This window comes from Amphibalanus amphitrite, unplaced genomic scaffold, assembly GCF_019059575.1.
Source record: "Amphibalanus amphitrite isolate SeventyFive unplaced genomic scaffold, NRLGWU_Aamphi_draft 000427F_arrow, whole genome shotgun sequence".
In the NCBI taxonomy this organism is placed as follows: domain Eukaryota; kingdom Metazoa; phylum Arthropoda; class Thecostraca; order Balanomorpha; family Balanidae; genus Amphibalanus; species Amphibalanus amphitrite.
Genome location: NW_024881921.1, coordinates 169,452 through 192,469, shown reverse-complemented (window position 1 = coordinate 192,469; position 23,018 = coordinate 169,452). Strand labels below are relative to the sequence as shown.

Here is a 23,018-nt window from a genome sequence, read left to right as displayed (position 1 = left end):
CAAACTTGGTATTCAGGTTTGCCTGTCCCATAGGTAACTCAGTTGGCAGAGCGTTGGACTCCCAGTACTCAGTAGTCAGAAGTGAACTCGGGTTCGGGTCGCCTCTGCGGCCAGCGCTCGATATTTGAGGCACCTGACAGGGATGGTTGGTGAGAGCAGCCGCAGCCAGTTGGAGTCAATTGAGTAGGCCAGGCTGCATCCTGCTTTGACGCCACGCTAAACTTGGACACCTAAATTTTCGCGATTCAACCCGAAATCGCGTGATCATGAGGTCGCGGTGTGCGCAACAAGCTCTGCTTAGTGTGGACTCCGACTCTAGCAACTCCTCCATATACCTAATGGTTCTGTGGTATCTGTAATCGAGCGACATTGTTAGGTTCTCAAACTTAGCTTTTCCGCCGTGTTTCCGATATCTACCAGCTGAGCTATAGGGCCGACAAGTTAGAGCTGTCATGCAGCTTTCTAATCACAGTCCCCAACCCTGTTGTGGGTCTTCAGTGAACCATGGACGACCTCGACTGGGCGGCCATCACTGGCGAGCCGAGCGAGCCGCTGCTGCGCGGCTCACTCCTGGATGACTCGCTCCAGCTGCCGCCAGTTAAACCAAAGTACTGGTGGCAGGCCGGCTATGTCAGCGACAATGACGTCGGTGAGTGCTGAGTCGCTGTTCCTCTGCATTTTATTATGGACTGCAGACTTAGTGGTTCAGGCCGTGTTCTTGTGTTTGTGTCGTGGTGTCGCCATCTGTGTGACCTTTTTAGATAATGTGTTCAGAACATTGCCATTTTTTACAAATATGTTAAGTTATTCATTTAGAATTGTGATGTCCATCAAGCTGTATGAATTATAAATCGATTGAAGCGTGTTTTCACGGAAAATCAATTCAATGCATGTTTTGCACTCCAAGTAGGTTGAATGTTTATTGCACACTCGCCTGTATTTTCCCTGTGCTATTGTAGAGCAGCATATGGCCGCTTCCCATGCATCCGTTGATAACGCCCTCCTGCTCCAACAGTGATCCATTCCGACACGGATGGATCGTTCATGGGACACGCCGCCAAGCCGGCCGCCAAGAGCCAAGTGGACAGCCTGCTCAATGACGGTAAATACGAAGATGTCAACAATCAGCGTTCTGCTGGAGGGCAGAGGCCATATCATTTGGCTGTGGCATACCATGAACTGGTCTGTCTAGGATGCTTAGTTATGCTTTCTTCATCGCGGAAAGGTGTTGTGTGAGTAACAGTAGACTTATTGCACGTTGTAACATTCTCTATTTCTAATATCTATTTCTAATATCTATTTCTAATATCTATTTCCTTATTCTTTTTGCAGTGCTACCTGTAAAATCGGGTAAAAAGGCCGGTAGACCAAAGAAAGCTCCGGTCGAAAAAGCCAACACGACATCAGGAAAGTCAAAATCTGCTCCGAAGGCGGCTACGGCTGCAGCATCTGGAGTTCTTGGTCTGTTGGAGGCCGAGTTTCCACGCCCTGGCGCGTCCACTGCCAATGCTACGGCCGGCAAGAAACCGGCGTCCAAGTCGGTACCGGTCGCCGGCCGGCAGGGGTTTTTCGACAGCGCCGCCCTGGACCGCGACTCGAGCGGCGCCTCGGAGGTGTTTGTCGTGCCTCTGCCTCCCAAGGCGGCCAAGAGGACCAAGAAGCCGGCTGCGGTCGCGCGGTCGCCGTCGCCGCCGCCGCCGCCGCCGCCGCCGCCGCAGCCGGACCTTTTATCCAACTGCAGGCCGGTGTCGGTAGACCGTATGTCGGTGGATAGCATGGCGTCAGAGGCCATCGTGAGGCCGACGGTGTTCCCAGTGCCCAGAGCGGCGCCGGCGCCGAGCCGCGTCGTGCCGCCCGCCGCCGGCCTGTCGCGGATCATTGACGACGCTGTCCCGCCTAGCAAGCCGCCGGCCGCCGCCAAGCGGGGTAAAAAGCCGGCAGCGGCGCCAGCCGCCGGGCGGGCGAGGAAACGAGCGCCGGTCGTGGCCGATACGTCCGGGGAGGAGCCGACGCCGCGCCCGGCCGCCGCGCGGGGCAAGAAGGCGGCTCGCGGTGGTGCCCGGTCGGCGCTGAGGCTGGAGACCTCACCGGATACGACGGGGGAGGACTGGGAGCCGGCGGCGGCGCGTCGGCCGGCCGCCGGCCGCCGGCGCAGGGCGGCCATACACTCCGAGTCGGAGGACGAGGGCGACGTACTCGACCTAGGGTCGGCGCCGGCGCCCCCGCCCGGTGAGTTCACGTAGAGAAATTAGAGCGCCGTGATTGGCCACGCAGGAGTGCGTGTTAAGGGCAGTTTGTTCGTGCTATGGAAGATTAAATAATTTAATTTCATGTAACCAATTTGTATATTGTTTAATGAGGCTTAGACACTCATTTTTTTTTTTAATTTTTGGTGTTAGCTTTGAAATGCAAGCATGGATGACAAATCATTTGATCCAGGGTACCTGATATGCTTGGTCCTATGTCAATGGGCCGTCTCTGACCCCCTCTGGTTGCCGCAGGTCGGACCAGGCCGCATGGGGCTGCCCGGCTGATGTACAGGGAAGAGTCGTCTCTGGACCTGAGCAGCAGCCGGGACACGTCGACCCCGGGCGACCTGACCTCGGACGGCGCCGACTCGGAGTACGTGCCCACCCCGGCCGCCGGCCGCCGGCCCGCTGCCACCGAGCAGCCAGGTATGGCCAGAGGCACTGTGACGCTGACCCGGGGCTGGCGTGGGGTGTGGGGCAGGAACGGTGGGAACAGGGTGATGACTGTTGAGATTGGTAAAGTAAGGAAGCGTACGCTGCCGTGCAAAGGCAAAAAAACTACTATGCTGGGTCAGGTCATGTTGGGTCAGAAGTTGGGTGACCCAGCGTAGTAGTTTTTGCCTTTGCACGACAGTACGATACTGCTAGCTGATTACAACAGGTAAAAGAAGATATGTGGTCGCAGCGGTCTTCGTGGCCGATTTTTTTTTTATAGAAGTTTTTCTCTGTTTATGAACTGGAGGATGGAATGTCTGAATGCGAACCGTGACGCTGTGTGACGTGGTTGCAAGATAACTAACCTTTACGTTACGTATCTTTACGTTGATGTCATTGTTCACGTACATGTTTTGCGACCTGTGAAGTCGGTTGAACGATGACATCAAGTGCTTTGCCATTTGTCGCATCTTGGTCTCATCCGTCGCTTTCATGGCCCCAAGACAACTTTGCACATATGACCTTGTTGCACATGTTCTAGAGCCTTGGCCTCACCCATGTCACCGATGGTAGCAGATGGTAATATCAGGGCCTTAATAAATTTATGAGAGCACAAGCCTTGCATACGACTCAGCTAGACTAATAGGTAGCGTCTCTGCCCATGTAGCGTTCTGACAGTCGTGTCGCGTTCCAGCTGCCCCAGCCGCAGCGGAGGAGCCTTCGTTTGAAATGCCGCCATCGCCACCGCCCTCCAATATGTCGCACCTGCCGGACCTGGAGTCCTACAGGGACCCGAAACCACCAGCGCCGAAAAGGTCAGCAGCGAAACAACGGAAGCCGGCAGCTCCGCCGCCCCGGGAACCCACACCGCCGGCTGTGGAGCCGGTCCAGCCGCCGTCCAGGGATGTGTCTCCGTCCCCAATCCGCAGAAAAGCGACCGCAAACCGCCGCAAACCGGCAGCTCTACCAAAACAGAACGTGCAACCGCCGCCGCCGCCTGAAGAGCCAATCCAGCCGCCGTCCAGGGATGTGTCTCCGTCAACAGTGGGGAAGAAAAACCGCCGTAAACCGGCAGCTCTGCCAAAACAGAACGTGCAACCGCTGCCGCCGCTTGCGGAGCCGATGCAGTTGCCGTCTAGGGATGCGTCTCCGTCACCAGTGGGAAAGAAACCGACCGCAAACCGCCGGAAACCGGCAGCTTTACCAAAAAAGAACGCACAAGCACCACCGCCACCGCCGGTTGCAGAGCCGATTGAGCCGTCGTCCAGAGATTCGTCTCCGTCCCCAGTGGGAAAGAAACCGACGGCAAACCGCAGGAAGCCCACAGCTCTATCGAAAAAGGACGCACAAGCACCACAACAGCCACCGCCGGCCACAGCAGAGCCAACCGAACCGCAGGCTAGAGATCGGTCTCCGTCCCCAGTTGGGAAGAAAGCGACCGCAAACCGCCGGAAACCGGCAGCTCTACCCAAGGACGCGCCGCCGCCACCGCCGCCAGCCCGGTCGCCATCCCCGCCCGTGTCGGAGCCCGAACCGCCACCAGCCCAGAAACCGGCCTCAAACCGGCGGCGGCCCAGGTCCCCGCCGCCGCGAGAGCCCTCCCCGCCGCCACCCGCGCCTCCGCCAGCCGCTACAGAGGCGGCGGGGGATTTCGTGTTTGCCAAACCGTCAGCGCCGGCCCCGAAGCGTCGCGGGCGCGCTCCGCGCACGAAAGCGCCGGCTGCTGCGGAGCCGAGCACGCCGGCGCCTCAGGAAGCGCCGGTCGCCAACCGTGGCCGCGGGCGTTCACGCAGAGCCGCTGCGACGACCGCCGTGGAGACTGCTCCCGAGCCGGAGCCGGGGCCGACGGGGGCGGCGCAGCTGGATGTGAGTGTGTCAGGTCGCCGCGCAGGAGGAGCCGCGCAGCCGGCCGCCGGGCTGGATGACAGCGTGCTGAGACGCAGCACTCGCAAACGCCGGCCGCCGACTACATTTGAGGCGGGGTGCGATAACAGTGCAAAGAAACCCAGGGGTACGGAGGTGCCTGAACGAAGGGCCGCTCCGTCCCACGTGGATCTGAACGGGAGCATAGTGCTGCGAAGTGCTAAGGCGCGGCAGACAGGCGGCAGCGGGCCGAGTCAGTCGCTGAATGACAGCGTCCTGACGCGCAGCATGAGGAAGCGCCAGCCGCTGCGTCGGACGCCGCCTCTGCCGGCCCGGCGTGACTCGCCGCCGGCGCCCGCCAGTCCGGTGCAGGTGCCCGCTGAGCTGCAGTGGTCGCCGGACGCGGCCACACCCACCACCAGTCGGCGGGGAGGCGGCGCGCTGTCCTCGGACGGCGCGGCTACCTCCGGGGCCGCCGCTGCCGGCCCGTCTGCTGCCGCCCCTGGCCCCTCCGCTGCGGCCGCCAGAGGCGCCTCCCGCCGGGGCCGAGGCGGGGGCCGGGGCCGGGGCGGAGCCCGAGCGGCAGCCCAGAGGCGACAGGAGACGGATCAGACGACTGCCGCTCTCGAGTCGGAGAGGGAGCCTTTGCCGGCCGCCGCGCCAGCCGCCGCGCCGGCTCCTGCACCAGCCAGCGCACCAACCTCAGCTCCGGTCGCAGCACCAGTGTCGGCACCAGCCGCAGCACCAGCCGCGGCACCAGTCTTCGCACCACCTGCCGCACCAGTCGCTGCACCAGCCGCTGTGCCCGCGGCCGCACCAGCCGCCGGTGCTGCGGCCGTGCCGGTGCCAATGCCGTACCAGGTGCCGCCAGGGACGTTCCTGGCGCCCATGCCGCAGCAGCCCCCGCCTCCAGCCCTCGTTCAACAGTCGTCGGAAGCGACAGCCGGTGAGTGACACCGCCGTGAGTGGCAAACCGCGGGCAGAATACGGGCTGGAAGTCCTAAAAGGGAGCTTGCATTTTTAGGTTCGTTTGGTAATGTGAAAAGAAAGACTGAACTAATTTGCTGACAATTGTAGCGTTAGGTTTTGTATTGTCGTGTGCTGGAAGTTTGTTCACGCTGAACGAGATAGGCTGATTGACAAGCGTCCTAATATCGCCCACTCAGCGCTGTTGCCTGTTCCCCGTACTGTCCAATGCTGTCTTTTCCGTTGCTATTTTCCGTCGGCATCTGGCCGTAACCGCTTCTGGCATTACCTGACCAGATAATGTCCCTTATCTGGCGCGATTAGACTTGTCCTCGACCTGACGTTTCTCAGAGTCCAGACTTTTTCCTTATCTTCTTCCCAACGCAGCTGAGTTAAACTGTCACCTGGTGTAACCCACGCTTAAATTATGTCTTATCCTGGCGAGCTGTTGATCTTATAACAAATTCCCCAACCATTCCCAGAATTACTAAGAGTTGTCTTTCGTTATCCTACCATGCTCCACTCACCTATCAGAATACCACCACCTGCGCTGACCCGTCTCGTCATCCACAGTGTCCACAGTCCATCGTGTGGACGCCGCCCAGCGGTGGCTGACCGAGGACAACAGTGCGCTCTCGGCCGAGTCGTGTCGGCTGTATGCCTCACCGGGCGTGTCGGCTGGCTATGTGCGGGTGCCGCCCGGCGGTCGGAAGGCCGACGCCGCCGTGCACTGGCAGTCGGTGGTAAGTGCCGTAGCGACTCTCTGTCTCACATACACTCTCACTTTCTCTCTCACTCTCTCACTCCCTCTCTCTCTCTCTCCTCTCTTCTCTTTCCTCTCTCTCTCTCTCTCTCTCTCTCTCTCTCTCTCTCTCTCTCTCTCTCTCTCTCTCTCTCTCTCTCTCTCTCTCTCTCTCTCTCTCTCTCTCTCTCTCTCTCTCTCTCTCTCTGTCTCTGTCTCTGTCTCTGTCTCTGTCTCTGTCTCTGTCTCTGTCTCTGTCTCTGTCTCTGTCTCTGTCTCTGTCTCTCTCTCTGTCTCTCTCTCTGTCTCTCTCTCTCTCTCTCTCTCTCTCTCTCTCTCTCTCTCTCTCTCTCTCTCTCTCTCTCTCTCTCTCTCTCTCTCTCTCTCTCTCTCTCTCTCTCTCTCTCTCTCTCTCTCTCTCGTGCTATTTTGTCTCATTTATTCAGAATGTATTGGCACAGCATTGCTGGAATAGTCGCTTCGTCTCCTATTCCTGGTGAATAAAATCTACCCGGAAAACTGACCCGTTGTTAACACTACCAACCGCAACATTACAACATTATACGCTGGGACTGCTAAGACCAGTCAAAGGCACTCGGGTGCTCTGGTTGGCCGCTGATGGTCCCTCCGTCTGTGTATCGGTACTGACCACCCCTGTGTCTGTGTATCATTTCTGACGCCCTCCTGTATCTATATCGATACTGACGGCCTCTCCGTCTTTCCCCTGCGGCAGCACGCGGTGGTGATGTCTGGCGAGGGGGAGCTGGTGCTGTCGGACTCGCTCGGCCAGCTGGTCAGCAGCCACCCGCTCCGCCAGCAGGACGTGTTCAGCGTCGGACCCGGTGAGTGACGAACTCGGTCTGTATCGGGTTTGGCTCTCAGTGTGGAACAAGTTCATTCCCAGCCCCCTACTCCACTAAGAATGTCCTGATATGGCCCTCGTTCCTCACCTGTGACGCCTATCCTGGCCCGCTTCTGATTGGTGCCATGATATGACGTGTAGGTACTAATATGACGTATGTGTGACGTATGATGTGTAGACGACCGATGCTGCGCGGCCGGGCAGTCGAATTGGGCTCACCGTCTCGAGCAGATCGGTCACTTCTATTATTCTCGGCTCAGCATTTGGCATCTTTGGAACAATATGGCCGGAAAGTGATTGTTTATTTCACGACGCGAACTTTAGACTCGACTATCACGAACAATATTACACAGTGGCTGCGACCTGAGTGCGGGTGTGGGCCGGCAGGCTGGTCGGATGGCGCTCTCAGAACGATATGATGATGATCTGTGGCTTCACCTAGGCTCTGTGTCTGCTGTCCAGTCTGACTCAGGTATGTGCCTCGTCTAACCAAAACCCGTTCCGTCCTGCAGGCGCCGTGTACCGCGTGGAGAACACTGGCTCGGTCGAGATGCTGCTCTTCATCACCATGTACCACATACGCAGCGGGCTGCAGTTCTACCAGCCGCCGGCGGCCGCGTGCCCCGGGCTGCCGGGCGCACGTCCTCCCGCGCCGCTGTGAGACGCGACTGAGCATCGGCGAAACACGGTGGGACGCGGTAGTTACGTACCAATATCTCTCTGTTGTATATATTTGATGCGTGAGTGTGTGAGCTCTTCGTTTCTGCTTTGGAGGAGTGCTGTGGAATGAGCCGCCGCTAGAACATGTCGAGCACACGTATTGCTAGAATTGATGCGTGTCAGTAGCGGATGAACGCTTTTGAAATTTCGATTACGCTGGTAGAATTCGGCTCCTGCTTGATGCCTTGAATCTACTCAATAGATGCTTTCTCGTAGCATGTTCAACGGCATTATAGTTATGTAGTGTACAATGTTAAGTATTTTGTAACCAAGCTGACTCGAGGCATCGACCAATGACACAACTAGTTACTTTCTTACGATTTGCTAGCAATGTTTGGGATTAGCGTCCTGACGTGTTAGCGGTGTTGTACATACCCTCGGGATTCCCTCTGGACACATTGGGACCCCGATCAGTGGGTTGGACGTGGTGCCCAGCCGTTCATTCGCGCTAGAGGAGCACCATCGGCCTCCTAGCCTCCTCTCGCAGCGGACATGGTCTCTAGCGGGTGCTGCTCGGAGCTCTAGTCCGCCGGCTTGCCGCCAGGTGGCAGGCGCGGCAGACTGATGCCGAGCCGTGCCGCTTGCTGCGATGATACTAAAATTGCTGCTGATGTTTCTATCCTCGGTCTCAGCAGATGTGGATATACGACCTTCGTGGAGATGTCTCAATATATGATGAAAGTACATTTAGTATGTTACATTTTCTATACCTACTAACGTTAAACTGAATAATTCAATATCGGCCGAGCCGTTTTGATAACAAAATCACGTCCACGGCGTGCTGTTGGCGACTGGCGCCGATGGCCTGCCACTGGAGGGGGAGAAGGCATTATACGCTCCGCCACATTCGGTTTTTAGTGCTCAGCTGTCGTAGCGAGAATAAATGGACGTTCGAACTGAAGAACTGTCACCTAAAGGAAATTCTCGAAACACTGCTGTTGGTCGAGCTGGATCCTGGATGGAGAAAGTAGGATTGTTTTGCTTTTGAAAAGCCTTGCTTTTGTACTAATACAAACACGCATATGCATCGTGATTTGATATCAATAGCATTCACACCCACGTATTGCCTGATTTCATATTGCCTGCCATTTGCCGCCCGTCGTGTGCTGCGTTGGTCTGCTATTTGTTGTCAGTTGTACGCCCTGTGAACTCCCCGTCATTGGCAACAAGCTGCGTATGTGTAATGTGTATGCGCTACATATTTAGCCCTCGACGTCAATCACCCTCTAGCTACCAGTGTTGATCCACATCACACTCAAACAAAGCCCACCGAGCACCTACACCTGGGCGCATCGTGCGTCTTTTGTCCGTCAGCAGAAGTCGGCCAGCCCTCTCTGGTGATTATTTACCGCGCCCCAGCCGGCTTTGTTACCCGGCGAGCATAAAGGACCCACGCCGCTGGTACCTGCCCCTCGTTGGTACGGGCACCTACCCACGTGGTCCAGCTAAAAATACCTACTGCACTCGCGGGCCGCGTGCGTGTGTTGTGACGCCGTCTGAAAACCCACAAGGTCAGAGCGTGGTGAAACACCGCGGCTATTCGACGCATGTTGGAAACGCCTAGGCTTCGTGCAAATGCGGTCAATATGGAATATGGAACCACTGGCGGATCCAGAAAGGCGATCTTGTATGCTGCGGAGGCATACCCGTCAAAAATTTTCTCCAATTTTCAAAAACATCATATTTCGATCCCTTACGCACTACGCGCACTACTGTGCACTTAAAAGCAAACTTTTTCTAATAAAAGTTGTTTGGTTTTGTTTTATTCTCGTAAAAACGCAAATTGTTATCCATTTCGGGCGGTGTGTTTGTGTGTGTGTGTGGGGGGGGGGGGCAGTTGCCCCAATCTCCCCTCCCCCCCCCCCCCAGGATCCGCCAGTGTAGGGAACTAGCCTTAGGACTTATAATTGCCGACTGGCATCGGATTCCAGCGCGCACGTCGCACTCAATATTTTATATGATAAGCCTTACCTGTTTTCTACATATTCCTACTGTCTGAGGAGTTAGATATAACCCACTCACTTACCGTCTCATCCCCTATCATGCTATGGTCCTGTCGATTCGGTACGCCTTGCGGTAGAAAAACAAACGTGTGCGACACTGCGAGAAGCAGTGATTGGTACTCAGTTGTCTCGGGGTAACCGCCAACCGGTGGACCTCTCTGAGGTCACCTTCATGACCGGAAGTCCGGGGCCGGACTCCGGTGTTTGGTAAATAGCCGGCAAAAATGGTCAAAGTGCAATAATTTTTACACTGCTGGTCGCATCGCGTTTGTCTCGGACAGCCCTGTCGAATGCTAATGTCAGCTTGGGTGTTGACCTCAGGTCAAAGTCAGGTCAAAGCCGGTCAGATCGGAACATTGGCCAAGGGAACCGGGAAGTTATGTTTAGGTATCATGTTGCGGGAAAGTTTTTTCACATTACTGACCCGGGAAATACCCATTCATTCTTAATTCATTCGTGCCTTTTGTGATTTTAACAAGCATTGGTCGGAAGTTGTTGACGAAAAAATCTGATGCTTTAAATCACTGGAGCTCAAAGGAATTGTGATGACTCAGGACAGCACCCGAACTCGGGTGCGCTACTCGTAATGGAATTTCGTACAGTGGTACCGCCAAGACTACTTTGCTAAAAAGTACCGTACCTTGTCTGTCGTCTTCCAAGGGATATGGTCTACCGCATGGGGCTCTGCGAACCGCCCAATTCAGGATGAAAAGGCATGCGCTCAAATCTCGCAGACATTGCTTACAAGGGCGAAGAGTGCCTAGTTCGTTAGTTGTTACCTACATATCACTCCAGATACCATTTCTTTGGTTGAAAGCCACAGCCCACAATTTTGCAATTATTGCTTATTATCATTATCGTTGTTGCGAAACAAAGGTGCCGTTCCATTGTCGACACCGTACGAAGCCGCCCTGTCCGCTCTGAACGGGCTCAAACAGCTCCGTCGCGGACGACGCTGCTTCATCGCTGGCGACGCGGCCGCCCTGGCTCGGTGCCAACGTCGTGTCACGTGGGCCGCCCAGGTCGGCGATCTGCGCAATTCGCCATGCGCCTTTAGCGAACATCGTGCCGCCTCTGCTGCGTGGCTGTCGGCCTCGACAGTTGGAGTCTCGAACCCGGGAGGAGAGCAACGTCTCGCTTGTCTTATCGGACAAAGGTGAGTGTTATTGGGGAGTGTGGCCGTGGGAAGTCGAGTAACCATAAGGGGGTGCTGTTGACATGCCACGGAAGTCATAAAACTGATAAAGGGAATTTTTTATTTGTTTTTGTTAGATAAAGTTCACGTGTTCTCTTGATGTCCGGGCTCCTGTGCTAACAGGCCTTTGTTTTATACCTAAACGTGAGCACTCCACTTTACTTATAGACTGTCATAAATAGTGTGAACCCTCCCGTCCGATTTTCATTCACTTATTCATATAATCGAAGAACGTTTCCATCACTGCAATAAGAAGATGGGTAACTACATGGCAATGTCATGCGATGATGTGGCTATCTTGCAGATTAGCCTAGTCAACCATTTGTGATGTTGTGCCTAGCACTTATATTTAAAACGTAACAAATCGAAACATTTATACACGTGCTAAATGAACAAGGACTGCCGGGGTTCATGATGTAAAAGGCGATAAACGTGCTGTCAATATCAAGCTGAGGCCTCTTGCACCAAACTACCTAGCTAGGTAAAATCGAAAAACCGGTTTCAGAATAAGCTAATCAAACGGTGGTAAATTTGTTTGCAATAGCCCAATACATAATCCTACAGGTGCTTGGTAAATTTTAAACGCAAATTGTCACATTTGAGTCTTGGATTGGGTATACGATGCAAAATAATCCAAGCATTGGTGCAAGAGGCCTCTGTTTGTGTTTTTTTCTGGTGCGTCGCTGCACTTGTTCGCCGAATTGCATTGTCACGTACGAATGAATTGCCTGAAAACCTGAGGCCTCCGTCAAAAAGCTGAGCCGTCTGTCGGTGATGATTTGATGTCAAATGTTTACCTTCGTCCTTCACCTTGTCATTGACGGATAGACGGGCGGAAATACTGTGACCTTTTCCTTCGGAAGATGCTACTGCGTAAATCCCTTTAGTAGGGCGAAACTGTCGTAGGTTTTTTACCTGGAGAGACTACATTCAGGTGCCGTCCTGGGTTTCCGCGCAAGGCACGGCCAGCTACTCTCGAAATGTCGCCGCGGGTCTCGTGTCGATACGGCCGAGGTCACTCTTTGTTTGGGTCTCCGTGACGCCACACGTGGGTTAGCGGCCCCGACTCGGTCCGCGAGCTGGGAGTCTGCCAAGACGTTATCAACAGAGTCAGACTCTACCTCTCCGCCGCGCCGCTGCGGTCCAAGATGTAACGCCACGCCCCGCGGGGTGCGAGTCTCCTGCGCACATAGCCGTGGGCGGTTCGTTCGGCTGTCGAATTGATTGTCTCTGTGGTGTCAGGTCACGACGGACGACCACTGCCGCCCCGTGTCATTTTGTATCCGACGGGTGGCCGCCGGGACTGAGGTCACTGAGAAGACCGACGTCAGGGGCTGTTTTGGTCGGCCGTGCCAACTGGTGGCGTGGGCCCGGTCGGTGACCTGACGCCGTCTCTGTCAGAGGCGCCATCGGAACGATATGAGAGGTGGAACGCCCCACTACTGCACCGGCTTCTCAGCAGTCTTTGATAGCCCTGTTTGATCTGTAGACCGACGGAGAAGTCCCTCTCCACTGCTCGCTAAGCTCCGCCTGCCGCCCGCGATGGGAGGAGACGGGAGTACGGGAGACTTGGCAGCTGCTCCAGAGACTGTCAATGCGTCGAATGTCAAGGTTGTATTTTGGTCTTGGTGTCTGTCTGCAGAATCGGAACGAGGCTCAGTCATTTATGACACAGGCTGTCACGGCAATCACCTGTCTAGGGTACTAGCTTCACATTTATTTTATCAAGGCAGCCACATGTATTTACATCAGGAAAAGGACGGATCGTTTTAATTCTTGCCGACTTATCTCTTCCCTACACCGCATCTACGCCGTTTTTGTTCTTCAATGCAGCAGCGATGTCGACCGCGTGGTGCTGTCTATCCTTGCCAGGTGCGGCCAGTCTGAGTCTTTGTTAGCGTCTGAGGCCGGCACAGTCCCGGGGTCCAGGCTGCTTTGTCTGAGAGTAGACCGCGCGGCCGCGGTGGGACGGCAGGAAAAGGCGTTGATCTCTCGTCAGATTGGCTCGGGGCCAGACCGACGTATACCTCGGCAGACAGAGCGACTACAACCTACCATCCCCTACAAACAGCTGGACCGTCGCACTGCGCCAGAATTGCAACAGCTGCGTCGGTTATGCAATCTTCCGGCGCCAGCTGCCGGGGAGAGTTTGTAAAAGAGATGGAGCTCGGTTAAAGTCAGGTTTGTTTGTTGAAAGTTGCGGTGGATGTCTAGATAAACGTTAGGCTTTGGTTAAACCACATGTGACAAGAGGAGCTACCGCTTGTTAGACTAGTCATGAGTCATTTTACCGACAAGACCCGTCCATGAAACGTCTCTTTGTACCGGCCGACTCATTTAAGTGAAATTCTCAGTGGCTCAACCGTCTTCAGCTAGTATATTTGTCTCGAAGTGACAGCTGATTTCGACATTATGTTCCAGCTGTGTTGAACGATCTCACACGGTAAAACAAGGGCCTCAAAACCACGCCTGTAAGCTCCTAGCCTGTCCGTTGTTGCACAACTCGGCTGCGTCGCAGCGTTCGACGCTGCTGCCCGCTCCTGGGAACGATTACGTGGTCGTGTTGGTGTTGGAGGCAGCCGGCGGCTGGAAATACCCGGCGGCGATCCACTTTTGTGACGACGCTACGGCACTGCCAGCCGTTGCACGTCCAGCGGGAAAATTCGGTGACGGTTTCCCAGTAGCACAGTGTGGCGAACTATTCAAGGACTTCCATATTTACATCTTAATTGTGCTGCTGTGCTGGATTTCAATGTAATCGCTGGATTGCCTTCCCTCACCTTCTAATTGTAAGATATCATAGGTTCGTGAGTCACAATGCTGATGGGCTGCAGCACAGGCTGTCAGTAGCTCTCCGACATACATTGATCAAGTACGATATTGAAATGAAGGGACTATCAAAAAACTATCTCACCAACACAGTTCGATGCTTTTACGACCGCTGACCTAATGGAAAGTCTCCTGACAAAGTCCTTTTTGTTTTCAGCGCAAATATAAGGCCCAAGCCGCCTCAGTGACAACACGCTGAGCAGCGAAGTCGCGTCTCATCAAATCGCCCCAGTTTCGCCACCTTATCAGACTCTCTGCGCCCAGTCCGGCCCGACCATGCCAATTCAGGTGCTGCGTCCGTCGCCGTCCCCGGCCCCCGAGCCGTGTCTGCAGCGCGCGCTGGCTGACAGCATCACCCGCTCGGCGCCGCTGGACGAGATGCGCATCCTGATCGCCTGCGGAGCCAAGGTGAACGCGCCGGTGACGCTGGGTCTGCGTCCGCTCCACTACGCCGTGTGGCAGCGCTACCCGGAGGCGGCGCGCTGGCTGCTCACCCGCGGCTGTGACGTCAACGCCGCCGACGACCTGGGCCACACGGCACTGCACCTGTGCGCCGAGAAGGGCTACGCCGAGATGGTGGCGCTGTTCCTCGAGTTCGGCGCCAGGGTCGATTTCACGGAGCTGCACGGCGGAGAGGTGGACGAGCCGCTGCGGATGGCCGTCAAACACGGACACCTGGACATCGCCCGGATGTTGCTCCAGCACGGAGCCAACCCGAACGCCACCTACTTCCTGGGGCCCGAGCTGAGCCTGCTGAACCCGCTCGACCTCGAGTGGGCCGAGCTGCTGCTGCAGTTCGGCGCCGACCCGAACGCGCCCGACCGCGCCGGACTCAGTCAGCTGATGCGCGCCGCCCGGCAGCCCGACGTGAGTAGCCGGCGGGGTCACGGGATACAGATGACGTCACGGTCATTATTATGTCAGTATTGTTTCACGCCACGTGCATCAGTCGAAAAGAGCCGAAACACGAGTCAAAGAAGTTCTGCCTCTGCCGCTATTGCCGTGCTGAGCGTCGATGCCTGTAACTAGACTGTCCCGCCGAGCCGGTGTGTATTGCGGTACAGCCTACCCTCCTGCAGCCAGTCGCCCGCGTACAGGGTGTCCCATAAATTCGTTCTCACATTTTATTTGCATGTGAAACAGAGTACTTTGCGTTTTGATATACCGTAAAGTGGGGCTATTTGAGACAGTGGGGCTATTTGAGACAGTTTTTAAAATGGCTATAAAATGAGGAGCGTTTGAATTTTATGTGATATTTTTGCTCAGGAAGGTGTGGAATCGAGCGGTAAATCGCCTGAACAAAAATTAAGCATAAATTTCAAACGGTTTTTATTTTATAACAATTCTAAATACTGTCTCAAATAGCCCCACTGTCTCAAATAGCCCCACCTTACGGTATTTATGACCCCTCAATGTGCTCCCCATTTAATAGGCAAACACATGAACACATGCTGCGGCATGCCAACCGGCATGTTTGGCTGCATAGCAGGCTTAAAGTTAACCCAGACTGACTTGACATGCGCCGTGAGCTCCTCGAGGCTGGAACAGCGCTACGCTTCGACGAGCCTAAATTTCAGCATACCCAACAATTTTTTTATGAAATTTTGATCCGATGAGGTGCCTGGCATGTGGTCTTGCGGCGGCCACAAACGCCTGTCCTTGCACCGCTTTTAAGCTTTGCTTGACCTGTGCACTGATGCACTGTCTTGCCTGAAGATGGGCCTACGACCTCTCGGATGCCATTTTCTCCTCTATAAATGTGTTCATACTCGCGGTTCGAGTTCAGCTTGAGGGCTGAAACTCCTCCTAGATTTTCTTGGAAAAGCATTATGCTTCCCAAAGCTGTTTCTGGGACACCAATCGCAACCTGGTCAGCGTCTGGACGCCTATAACCCCACAATACCGTGACCTTGGCCTTTCGCATAGGAACATAACGGGACGAAACGGAGGCCTCCTCCTTCGCCCTTATGGGGTTGTTTTCGGGTTTGGACGGGTGTTTCATCTCGAACGTGGACTAGTTAGTCCAGATGACCTGGTTGATGTCCTCAGCCCTTTAGTTTTTTAGCCTCAGGCATAACGAAACTCATGTTTGGCCATTTTAAGACGTTTTTGACTGTTTTGAGCCCTCCGGTAAGCATAGCTTAAGTCACCTTGAGTTATGTACCCCGTAAGAACAATTTTAGACAGCTGGTAATCCATCCTGAAAAGTCTGCTTACCAACTTTCTAACCCTTTGACCTTTTTGATGGCCACTTTGGCGCCACACAGTTTTGGCCACATGGCTCACTCCTGAGAGCTGACAAAAAAGAGGATAAACTTGCAATGATTGACTCCCGACAAATCATCGGTGTCACTTGCTGACTGTGCGTCCAGTTAGCGATGGACATTGTCTACAGACTGGTAGGCCTCGAATCACCCTCAATCGCCGCGAATGGTCACGTGCTGACTAAAAATTTAGGTGAGAACGAACTTATGGGACACCCTGTAGGCTTGTAACGTGTAATGAGACGCCATTGGAGCGGCACCGCCGTGCTATACAAGACAAACTTATTTGACTTATCGACTCAGACAGCTCTAACCTCTAGTTTAGAGAGAATAAATAATATTATTTTGCTAACGAAATACTGCTACAAGTGACAACAACGATTGATGCATGACTGATGCATAACAAAACGAATTATCTACGAAGGAGTAGAAGTTATAGCACATTTAATCACACTTTCCAGAGCAAAATACATTTAATCAGGATATTCAAATTTCATCACAATAACACCATTCACTCCATTTCATCACCTTGATTTGCATTGTTCTTCCTCGTTCGTTCCGAACCTCTTTGCACCACCTCCTTTCCGCCCCGATCTGAAACTCACTGAACTCTCGTCTCTCTCTCCCCTCCCTCGCTCCGCCCTCCGCAGGGTCTTCCGGCTGTAAAGTTGTACGTCCAGTACGGTGGTGACGTCAACAGCACGGCCGGAGAGCGGCACGACTTCCGCACGGTGCTGCACTACGCGGTCATGTCGGGTCAGCGGGACACGGTGCGCTTCCTGGTGCGCAGCGGGGCGCGCGTCAACTATCCGTGCGACTACGAGAAGCCCACGCCGCTCGACCTGGCCATCATCAAAGGGGACGTGGACATGGTTCGTCTGCTCATCGATTTAGGTGAGTGGGATCGGAGGCTCACGCATACCTATACAGTATAGGTACAGGTGTATAGCCACCAGTGGAAATAAACTCAAGTTGGTTTTGTTTGTAGGGATGAAAAACCTATTGAAATATATGAATTATTTATGTCTCTTTTTACCGGCTTATCATCTTATTATTATTCGATTATTTGATTGAGTTGTGATGAAAGTGATGTCATAACAGTTATATTCCGTTCCTTCGTTCTCATTAGGAGCTGACGTGAACGCTCACTCACCCATCATCGGCTCGCCGCTGCACGTGGCGTGCTCTGAGTACATCGAGAACCGCTCCGTGCTGCTGGAGCTACTGCTGGCCGCCGGCGCCGACCCCAATGTGGTGGTCAAATCCGAGGACGGGTATTTCTTACGGCCCGTGCTGGGCGAGTACCTGCAGTCCAACCAGCAGGACCTGTCCATGGAGGTGATCCAGCTGCTGCTCCAGCACGGCACCAGGGTGAGGAGCCGTGGGGGAGGGAGGGGTGGAGCGTGGGGTGGGAGAGGCTCTGATGGGAGATGGGAGGAAGACTAGAGTGAGTCGGGGTGTGTGGTTTGGAAAGAGAGGAAGTTAAATCATAGCCTGTGCCCTACAATATCCCGCTGCAAGAACTGATCATTCAACTGACCTGTATCTTCCTCCCGACTGTCATGTCCGTCCGTCCGCCTTAATACCTTTGATTTGTATTTACTTACTTACTTACTTACTTACCTCTCTCCGACAGGTCGTTCTGAAGAGCCAGTTCCGGGACCCGATGGGCCTGCTCAACTCCCTTCCGGACCTGCACGAGCTGGCCGGCCTGTACGAGGTGCTCGCCTCCAGTGCCGACTCTTTCGACCCGCCCATCCTGCGGCGCAGTCGCGCCCTCTCCGAGCGCCAGCGCGAGCAGCTGCTGCTGCTGGCGCGCGCGCCGCGTCCCCTGCTCGCCCTCACCCGTGACGCCATCCGGCGGGCGATGGGCCGCCGGCTGCGGCACGGCGCCGCCCTGCTGGAGCTCCCCAGGGAGCTGCAGCAGTTCCTTCTGTACCAGACGGTGTGAGTGGCCGCCAGCGGAAACTGAGGTTCTGTGCGCGGCCGCCAGGGGCGCTGGGATCGGGCCGCTGCTGGTCGGCGGGAGGGGCGTTCGTAGGTGAGCCGAGTAGTTAATCGGGCCACCGTAGAATTTTTGATACCGCATGCTGCCTTATATTTATATTTTTCTCCTTGACTATCAGTTGTGGTCGACCATGACACATAGTTTCGATCGAGTGTGATATTTATTTTCATCGTCCGTATACGTTAGTCGTGATATTTTTAGATTGTATAGTTTCTCGGGCTGATGCGTGCTCAACGAGCGCTCGCCAATAGCTTAAAGGAAATAGTTTACAATAAGCACGTGAATTGAAACCCTTAATTTGAAGGAAACAAAAAGTTTTGATAAAATCAAAGTTTATGGTCATTTTCGACTTAATGATTATCAATTACATGAAATCCAATGTTGTATTCATTGACATCGATCAAATGTTTTCCCCAGATCCAGACTGAAGCCTTTTGCTTTTTTTGCATAACTGATCTAATCCTGGAATGGCTAGGTGTTATCGTGCTGCAGTAATAAGTGTTTCAATTCACGTTTTTTTTTGTCTCTTTCGCTACTTAAGGCCGTCCTGAGCCCCGAAAATTCAGGATATTTTAAGATTGGTTTATTAGCCAAGTAATTGTCTTCAGGGTGAACTATTTCCTTTATGCTTGTTTACATGTGGGACAGGAGCGACATGCTCTCGAACAGTTAGAATCTCAGTTGTGATCAGCGCTCTCGGTTTCTGGAGCTGATTTTTGTTTGTGTTTATCGGCTGTATTCGTGACGAAGGGTCCTCCACGAATGAGCAATAGTGATGACTGTGGGGTGGGATAATATTGTGCGTGTTTCTGTCGGGATAATTTGTTAGTCATTAGGTTTTCCTACGTGGGATCACAGGACATGATATAGAAAACAAACAGTGGAAGCCAGCCCTTACTACTACGTCTAAAAATACATTGCAATAATTGTAGCATTTTGCAGGTGTTGCCTGTTGCAACCCTGCCTTTTTAAAAGACATTCTTCCGTTCTTTTTTTGCATAGCTGCTATATAGTGACGTTTCTGATTTTGTCCAAAACCAATCTGCCTTTGCGTGGCTGTAATGCGCTGATCAAATTAGTTATATTTTCACGATTCAGTTGCTGGTGAGCGCACCACTTTGGGCACACCAATGCTATCTACCCGTAGTGTGTTGCGCTGTTTCTTACATTTACCCGTCTGCGCATTGGGCTGTAGTTCAACACTACCGTCAGAACATCATCTGCTGTTACAGAGTTGGAGTCCTGTGCCATTTTGAGAGCTGTGGTATTACTTCAGAGTGCAACTTTTGTACGATCCGTTTATTTATTATCGTTATTTGTCGATTATACAAGGCGGATGCTTGTGTAACGCTTACAAATACATGTGTGAACTATATTTTAGTGTTTGACGCATGTTTTGTTCCTTTGAAGGCTCCAATTAAGTGCTATTTTGTTTCGGAACGTGCATTTGTGCGTGCCAACACTAAATATTGTCATTGTCTCCCATGTAATTCAACAAAAATACAATAACCAGTCGGTAGCACACATCAATAACTTAGTTTACGGCTTGATGACTTCAGTGCCGGACATGTTCATACCAACATAACAACACATCACACCGTCCCGGGCAGGTGATACTGATAATGATAACAACCGCGCGATGATAGCAACAAACGCAACAAACAACGGCCAACAATCGTGCACCTAACGCTCGGTCAAACACAGCTGCATCTCGTCTATTGTAACTATATAACAAATAATAATGACAATAAATGTAGCTAAGAAAGTAAGGGTGGCTCACGAATTCAAGATGAAGGCAGGTGTTTGTGACGGGAACTCGTCAGTGCGGACAGTGCAAATGGCTTCATTGACAGCAGCCGAGAAACATAGTCTTCCTACGACAGCAGTAACACTCAGCATTTCTCGTCAACAGCATTGAAACATGAAGCGCCGACACGGTCCCAGTTTTAACAATGTGCGCCACCGTTTTAACAGCGCACCGAGTATATTGCCTCTGTGGTACACGACACCGTAAAAATACCACACGCGTCTTCCAACAGCTCCTACCAGCTACCAGAATATCGCACCGCGAGGAACATTCGTCACAAATACCGTCTCAGTGATAGGAAAATATCAAGTTTTGATATGGGTGGCGCTACCGAGGCATCCTGGGACACTGCGGCCCCGGCAGGCTCGGGTCATGTGCGGGACAGATAAAGCGGGGAGCCGCGCAGCGTTCAATGTCACACCCGCGGTGCTCTGCTGGAGGATTTGCACTAAGTTGAGCACTAACAGCTCGTACCGCTCTTCTGTAAACATCCGTACCAATGTCCAATGTTCTCGAGCGTTTCGTTGCACAGACACCTGCTGTCCTTAGAAGCGTGATTGGTGAATTATCAAACTCTGGTACACCACAGCGAGGGATAACACTGAAGGACTGAGCGTGCACTGGCCAAAGTCACTGCCTAGCGATACACAAAAAGTCGCTTTATAACATCTCGGGTTTCAGAAGGAGGTTTCTGCGCGATCACGCGAGTTTCCACCAGAGTCCGTTACCGGTACCACTAACGAAACAGAGCCCTCTGTAGGAGAATCGTCAAGGCTATCGTTCACTGGCCTCTCACTAGGTGGCTCTTCCGTTGTGGGTGAGCAGGGACTCGCAGGCTGCGGCGGCGTGATCACGGGTACGGAAAGAACTAGTTCAAAGGATGACTGGTCGGCCTCTGAGTTTTGCCTGCCAGCAACAGCAGCTCCCGCGTCTGTTCTACTGACGTCATCAGGAGGATCTATGACGTCACTGGATCGCTCGGTCGCTGGCGTCACCAGGCTGCCCTCGCTGACAGTCCTCGGTGCCGTCTCGGCTCCAGCGCCGGCCTCCTTGGCGCCTCCCTCTGCGGTGCTCTCCACCACCACCAGTCTGGCCTCCTCTCCGCTAGGCGGCGCTGCTGGCTCCGACGCCGGGTGCAGCGACGCCGTCGAAGACGACGACGAAGACGACAGCGACACGCTTTGGCAGATGGACGGCTGTCGGCCGACGACGCCGAGCCGCCGGGTGCGGCCCGCCGGGCTGACTGTCGCCGGCGGCGGCGGGCTCATCGACCTGGCCGGTCCGTAGGTCGGTGACGGCGGTGAGAGGAAGTTGGGTGAGCGGCGCGCGGGCGGCGATCGCGGCGTGCCGTGCACGCTGGGCACGGTGAGGAACTGCGGCGAGCTGGGCCGCGGCGCACCGCCGCCGTCGGGCCGCGCGGCGCGCAGCAGGCCCGGCTCCATGCCCGGCACGTAGAGCAGCTCGGTGCGCGGCGGCGAGCGCGGCGGCGGCAGCGGCGCCTCCTCCAGCTCGGGGATCAGGTCGTCCTCCAGACACACACTGGCCTGGCGCGAGAGCGGCCAGCGGCGCCGGCCGCGCGACGGGCTGGCCGCCTCCGAGCACGACGACCAGTCGTCGTCAGCCAGGAACACCGAGTCGGAGCCGATGCTGCGCGCGTCGAAGTCGGTGAGGTCGGAGGAGCTGACCGCGGAGCCGCGCCGCGGCCGGGGCAGGTCGAGCCGCGGCACGGTGAGTGGCGGCGGCGGCGCCGCGCCGTCCGCCTCCTGGTCGGAGCTCGCCAGGCAGTGCAGGCTCGCCGACGGGGTGACGCTCGGAGTCGGCTGGATGACGTTGATGTCGACCCGCTGCCACCAGCTCTCCGGCACCACGGCCTTCTCGTCGAAGCTGTAGGCGTAGCGCGGCGGTCCGCGCCGCTTCGGATGGTGCACGCGCAGCTCCAGCTGGTGACCGGCCTCTGAGGAGCCGCCCGAGGATAGCCGGGGCCGTCGCGGCAGACGCTGTACCGACCCGGGCGCCGAGCACACACACTTCCTACTACCGACCAATGACTGCCGACTGCCCCTTCCCCCGGCCAGTGACTGGCGACTACCCCGTCCGCCGGCCAGCGAGTGTCTGCTGCCCCGCACCGTGCCGGCCGGCGTCGAGTCCGAACTGTGCGGATGTCGTCCTGAGCCGAGACTGAGACCGTCCGCCACGGAGCCACCCAGAAAGGTGACATCCCACGGCTCCAGCAGGCTCACATCACCATCTTCAACACTGGGACAGGGCGGGTACTTGCTGCGCCTCTTGCACTTGGACTTGTAGAGCAGCAGCAGGATGAGGAGCATGAAGAAGCCGCCGAGGGAGGCGGCGATGTTGATGCCGGTCCAGGCGTTGTAGGTGTTGTAGAACTGACGCCTCTCCAGCTCGTCAGGAGTGAGAGGCAGCGATCCGGGCGGTAGGCCGGGCTCCAAAGGCGACGGGGTGTGAGTCTGGGCTGTGGGGACACGGAGGGAGACTGATCAGCGCGGGGTGTGAGCCTAGGCAGTGGGTTCACATAATCTTGGCTAGCTATTGGGGCCGCCTCCGAGGTTTGGTGCGGCGAACTACGGAACGCGATAGATGACAGACGGGGATGGTTACGAGAGACGAGATACAGCTGTTCGATCCGATATTTAAGTTATTCTAGTTGATTTGCAAATTCAGCCAGGTGCAAAGAGCCGATGTACCGCAGCCAGGTTTAACGGCTCGTTTAGAGTCTTCTTTGATATGGGCTCACCTAGTCTCTTTTGAAGAATTGACTAATCATGCTGGCGTTTGGAAGATCAACAACTCACTCCCGGTTTACATAATCGGAGGGTTAAGTCACTTTTCTGCATGCATATTCAACACAGAGTCGTTATTGGTGCCTACCAGCATGATAAGCATTGCTGCGGACGCGAGATTCTTATAGCCATCGGCAGCTCAGAGAGTTAGGTAAAAGGCTATCTCTTTTTCACTAAATCTCGAAATTTCTTTGGGTATACGACGCTTAAACTCCTTTAACTGAGCCAAAACGCATCTATAGCCACTGCTTTCACTGCTACAAATTTATCT

The 23,018-nt window shown here is 54.6% G+C and overlaps 4 protein-coding genes across 4 annotated transcripts in view; 3 read left to right on the top strand and 1 right to left on the bottom strand.

Annotated features, from left to right (window-relative positions):
• Nucleotides 1-426: 426 nt before the first annotated feature.
• On the top strand, nucleotides 427-3,048 carry LOC122391259 (transcriptional regulatory protein AlgP-like). The gene is made up of 5 exons (XM_043385013.1): nucleotides 427-649; nucleotides 1,016-1,102; nucleotides 1,333-2,229; nucleotides 2,502-2,675; nucleotides 3,041-3,048. Exons 1-5 carry the CDS (start codon nucleotides 505-507, stop codon nucleotides 3,046-3,048), a joined length of 1,311 nt encoding a protein of 436 aa, XP_043240948.1. The 5' UTR covers nucleotides 427-504.
• Nucleotides 3,049-3,392: 344 nt separating this feature from the next.
• On the top strand, nucleotides 3,393-8,815 carry LOC122391256 (nascent polypeptide-associated complex subunit alpha, muscle-specific form-like). The gene is made up of 4 exons (XM_043385009.1): nucleotides 3,393-5,493; nucleotides 6,087-6,256; nucleotides 6,989-7,097; nucleotides 7,630-8,815. Exons 1-4 carry the CDS (start codon nucleotides 3,414-3,416, stop codon nucleotides 7,776-7,778), a joined length of 2,508 nt encoding a protein of 835 aa, XP_043240944.1. The 5' UTR covers nucleotides 3,393-3,413; the 3' UTR covers nucleotides 7,779-8,815.
• A 1,909-nt stretch (nucleotides 8,816-10,724) lies between these two features.
• Nucleotides 10,725-19,511, top strand: LOC122391234 (serine/threonine-protein phosphatase 6 regulatory ankyrin repeat subunit C-like). The gene is made up of 5 exons (XM_043384975.1): nucleotides 10,725-10,996; nucleotides 14,022-14,731; nucleotides 16,779-17,022; nucleotides 17,258-17,499; nucleotides 17,765-19,511. Exons 2-5 carry the CDS (start codon nucleotides 14,141-14,143, stop codon nucleotides 18,077-18,079), a joined length of 1,392 nt encoding a protein of 463 aa, XP_043240910.1. The 5' UTR covers nucleotides 10,725-10,996; nucleotides 14,022-14,140; the 3' UTR covers nucleotides 18,080-19,511.
• The window catches only part of LOC122391232 (nascent polypeptide-associated complex subunit alpha, muscle-specific form-like), a 21,049-nt gene continuing 16,690 nt past the window's right edge, over nucleotides 18,660-23,018 (bottom strand). Inside the window, exon 3 of the mRNA XM_043384971.1 lies at nucleotides 18,660-22,419. Within this exon, the coding sequence (XP_043240906.1) occupies nucleotides 20,621-22,419 (1,799 nt within the window). The 3' untranslated portion in view covers nucleotides 18,660-20,620. The remainder of the gene's footprint in view (nucleotides 22,420-23,018) is intronic.

Excerpts from the sequence above, each read along its gene's own strand:
- LOC122391259 (XM_043385013.1), top strand. The coding sequence starts at position 505 with ATGGACGACCTCGACTGGGCGGCCATCACTGGCGAGCCGAGCGAGCCG. Across the intron at positions 650-1,015 it reads TGTCAGCGACAATGACGTCG|TGATCCATTCCGACACGGAT; the intron begins GTGAGTGCTGAG and ends CTGCTCCAACAG. Across the intron at positions 1,103-1,332 it reads GGACAGCCTGCTCAATGACG|TGCTACCTGTAAAATCGGGT; the intron begins GTAAATACGAAG and ends TTCTTTTTGCAG.
- LOC122391234 (XM_043384975.1), top strand. The coding sequence starts at position 14,141 with ATGCCAATTCAGGTGCTGCGTCCGTCGCCGTCCCCGGCCCCCGAGCCG. Across the intron at positions 17,023-17,257 it reads TCGTCTGCTCATCGATTTAG|GAGCTGACGTGAACGCTCAC; the intron begins GTGAGTGGGATC and ends CGTTCTCATTAG. Across the intron at positions 17,500-17,764 it reads TGCTCCAGCACGGCACCAGG|GTCGTTCTGAAGAGCCAGTT; the intron begins GTGAGGAGCCGT and ends TCTCTCCGACAG.
- LOC122391256 (XM_043385009.1), top strand. The coding sequence starts at position 3,414 with ATGCCGCCATCGCCACCGCCCTCCAATATGTCGCACCTGCCGGACCTG. Across the intron at positions 6,257-6,988 it reads CCGTGCACTGGCAGTCGGTG|CACGCGGTGGTGATGTCTGG; the intron begins GTAAGTGCCGTA and ends CCCCTGCGGCAG. Across the intron at positions 7,098-7,629 it reads CGTGTTCAGCGTCGGACCCG|GCGCCGTGTACCGCGTGGAG; the intron begins GTGAGTGACGAA and ends TCCGTCCTGCAG.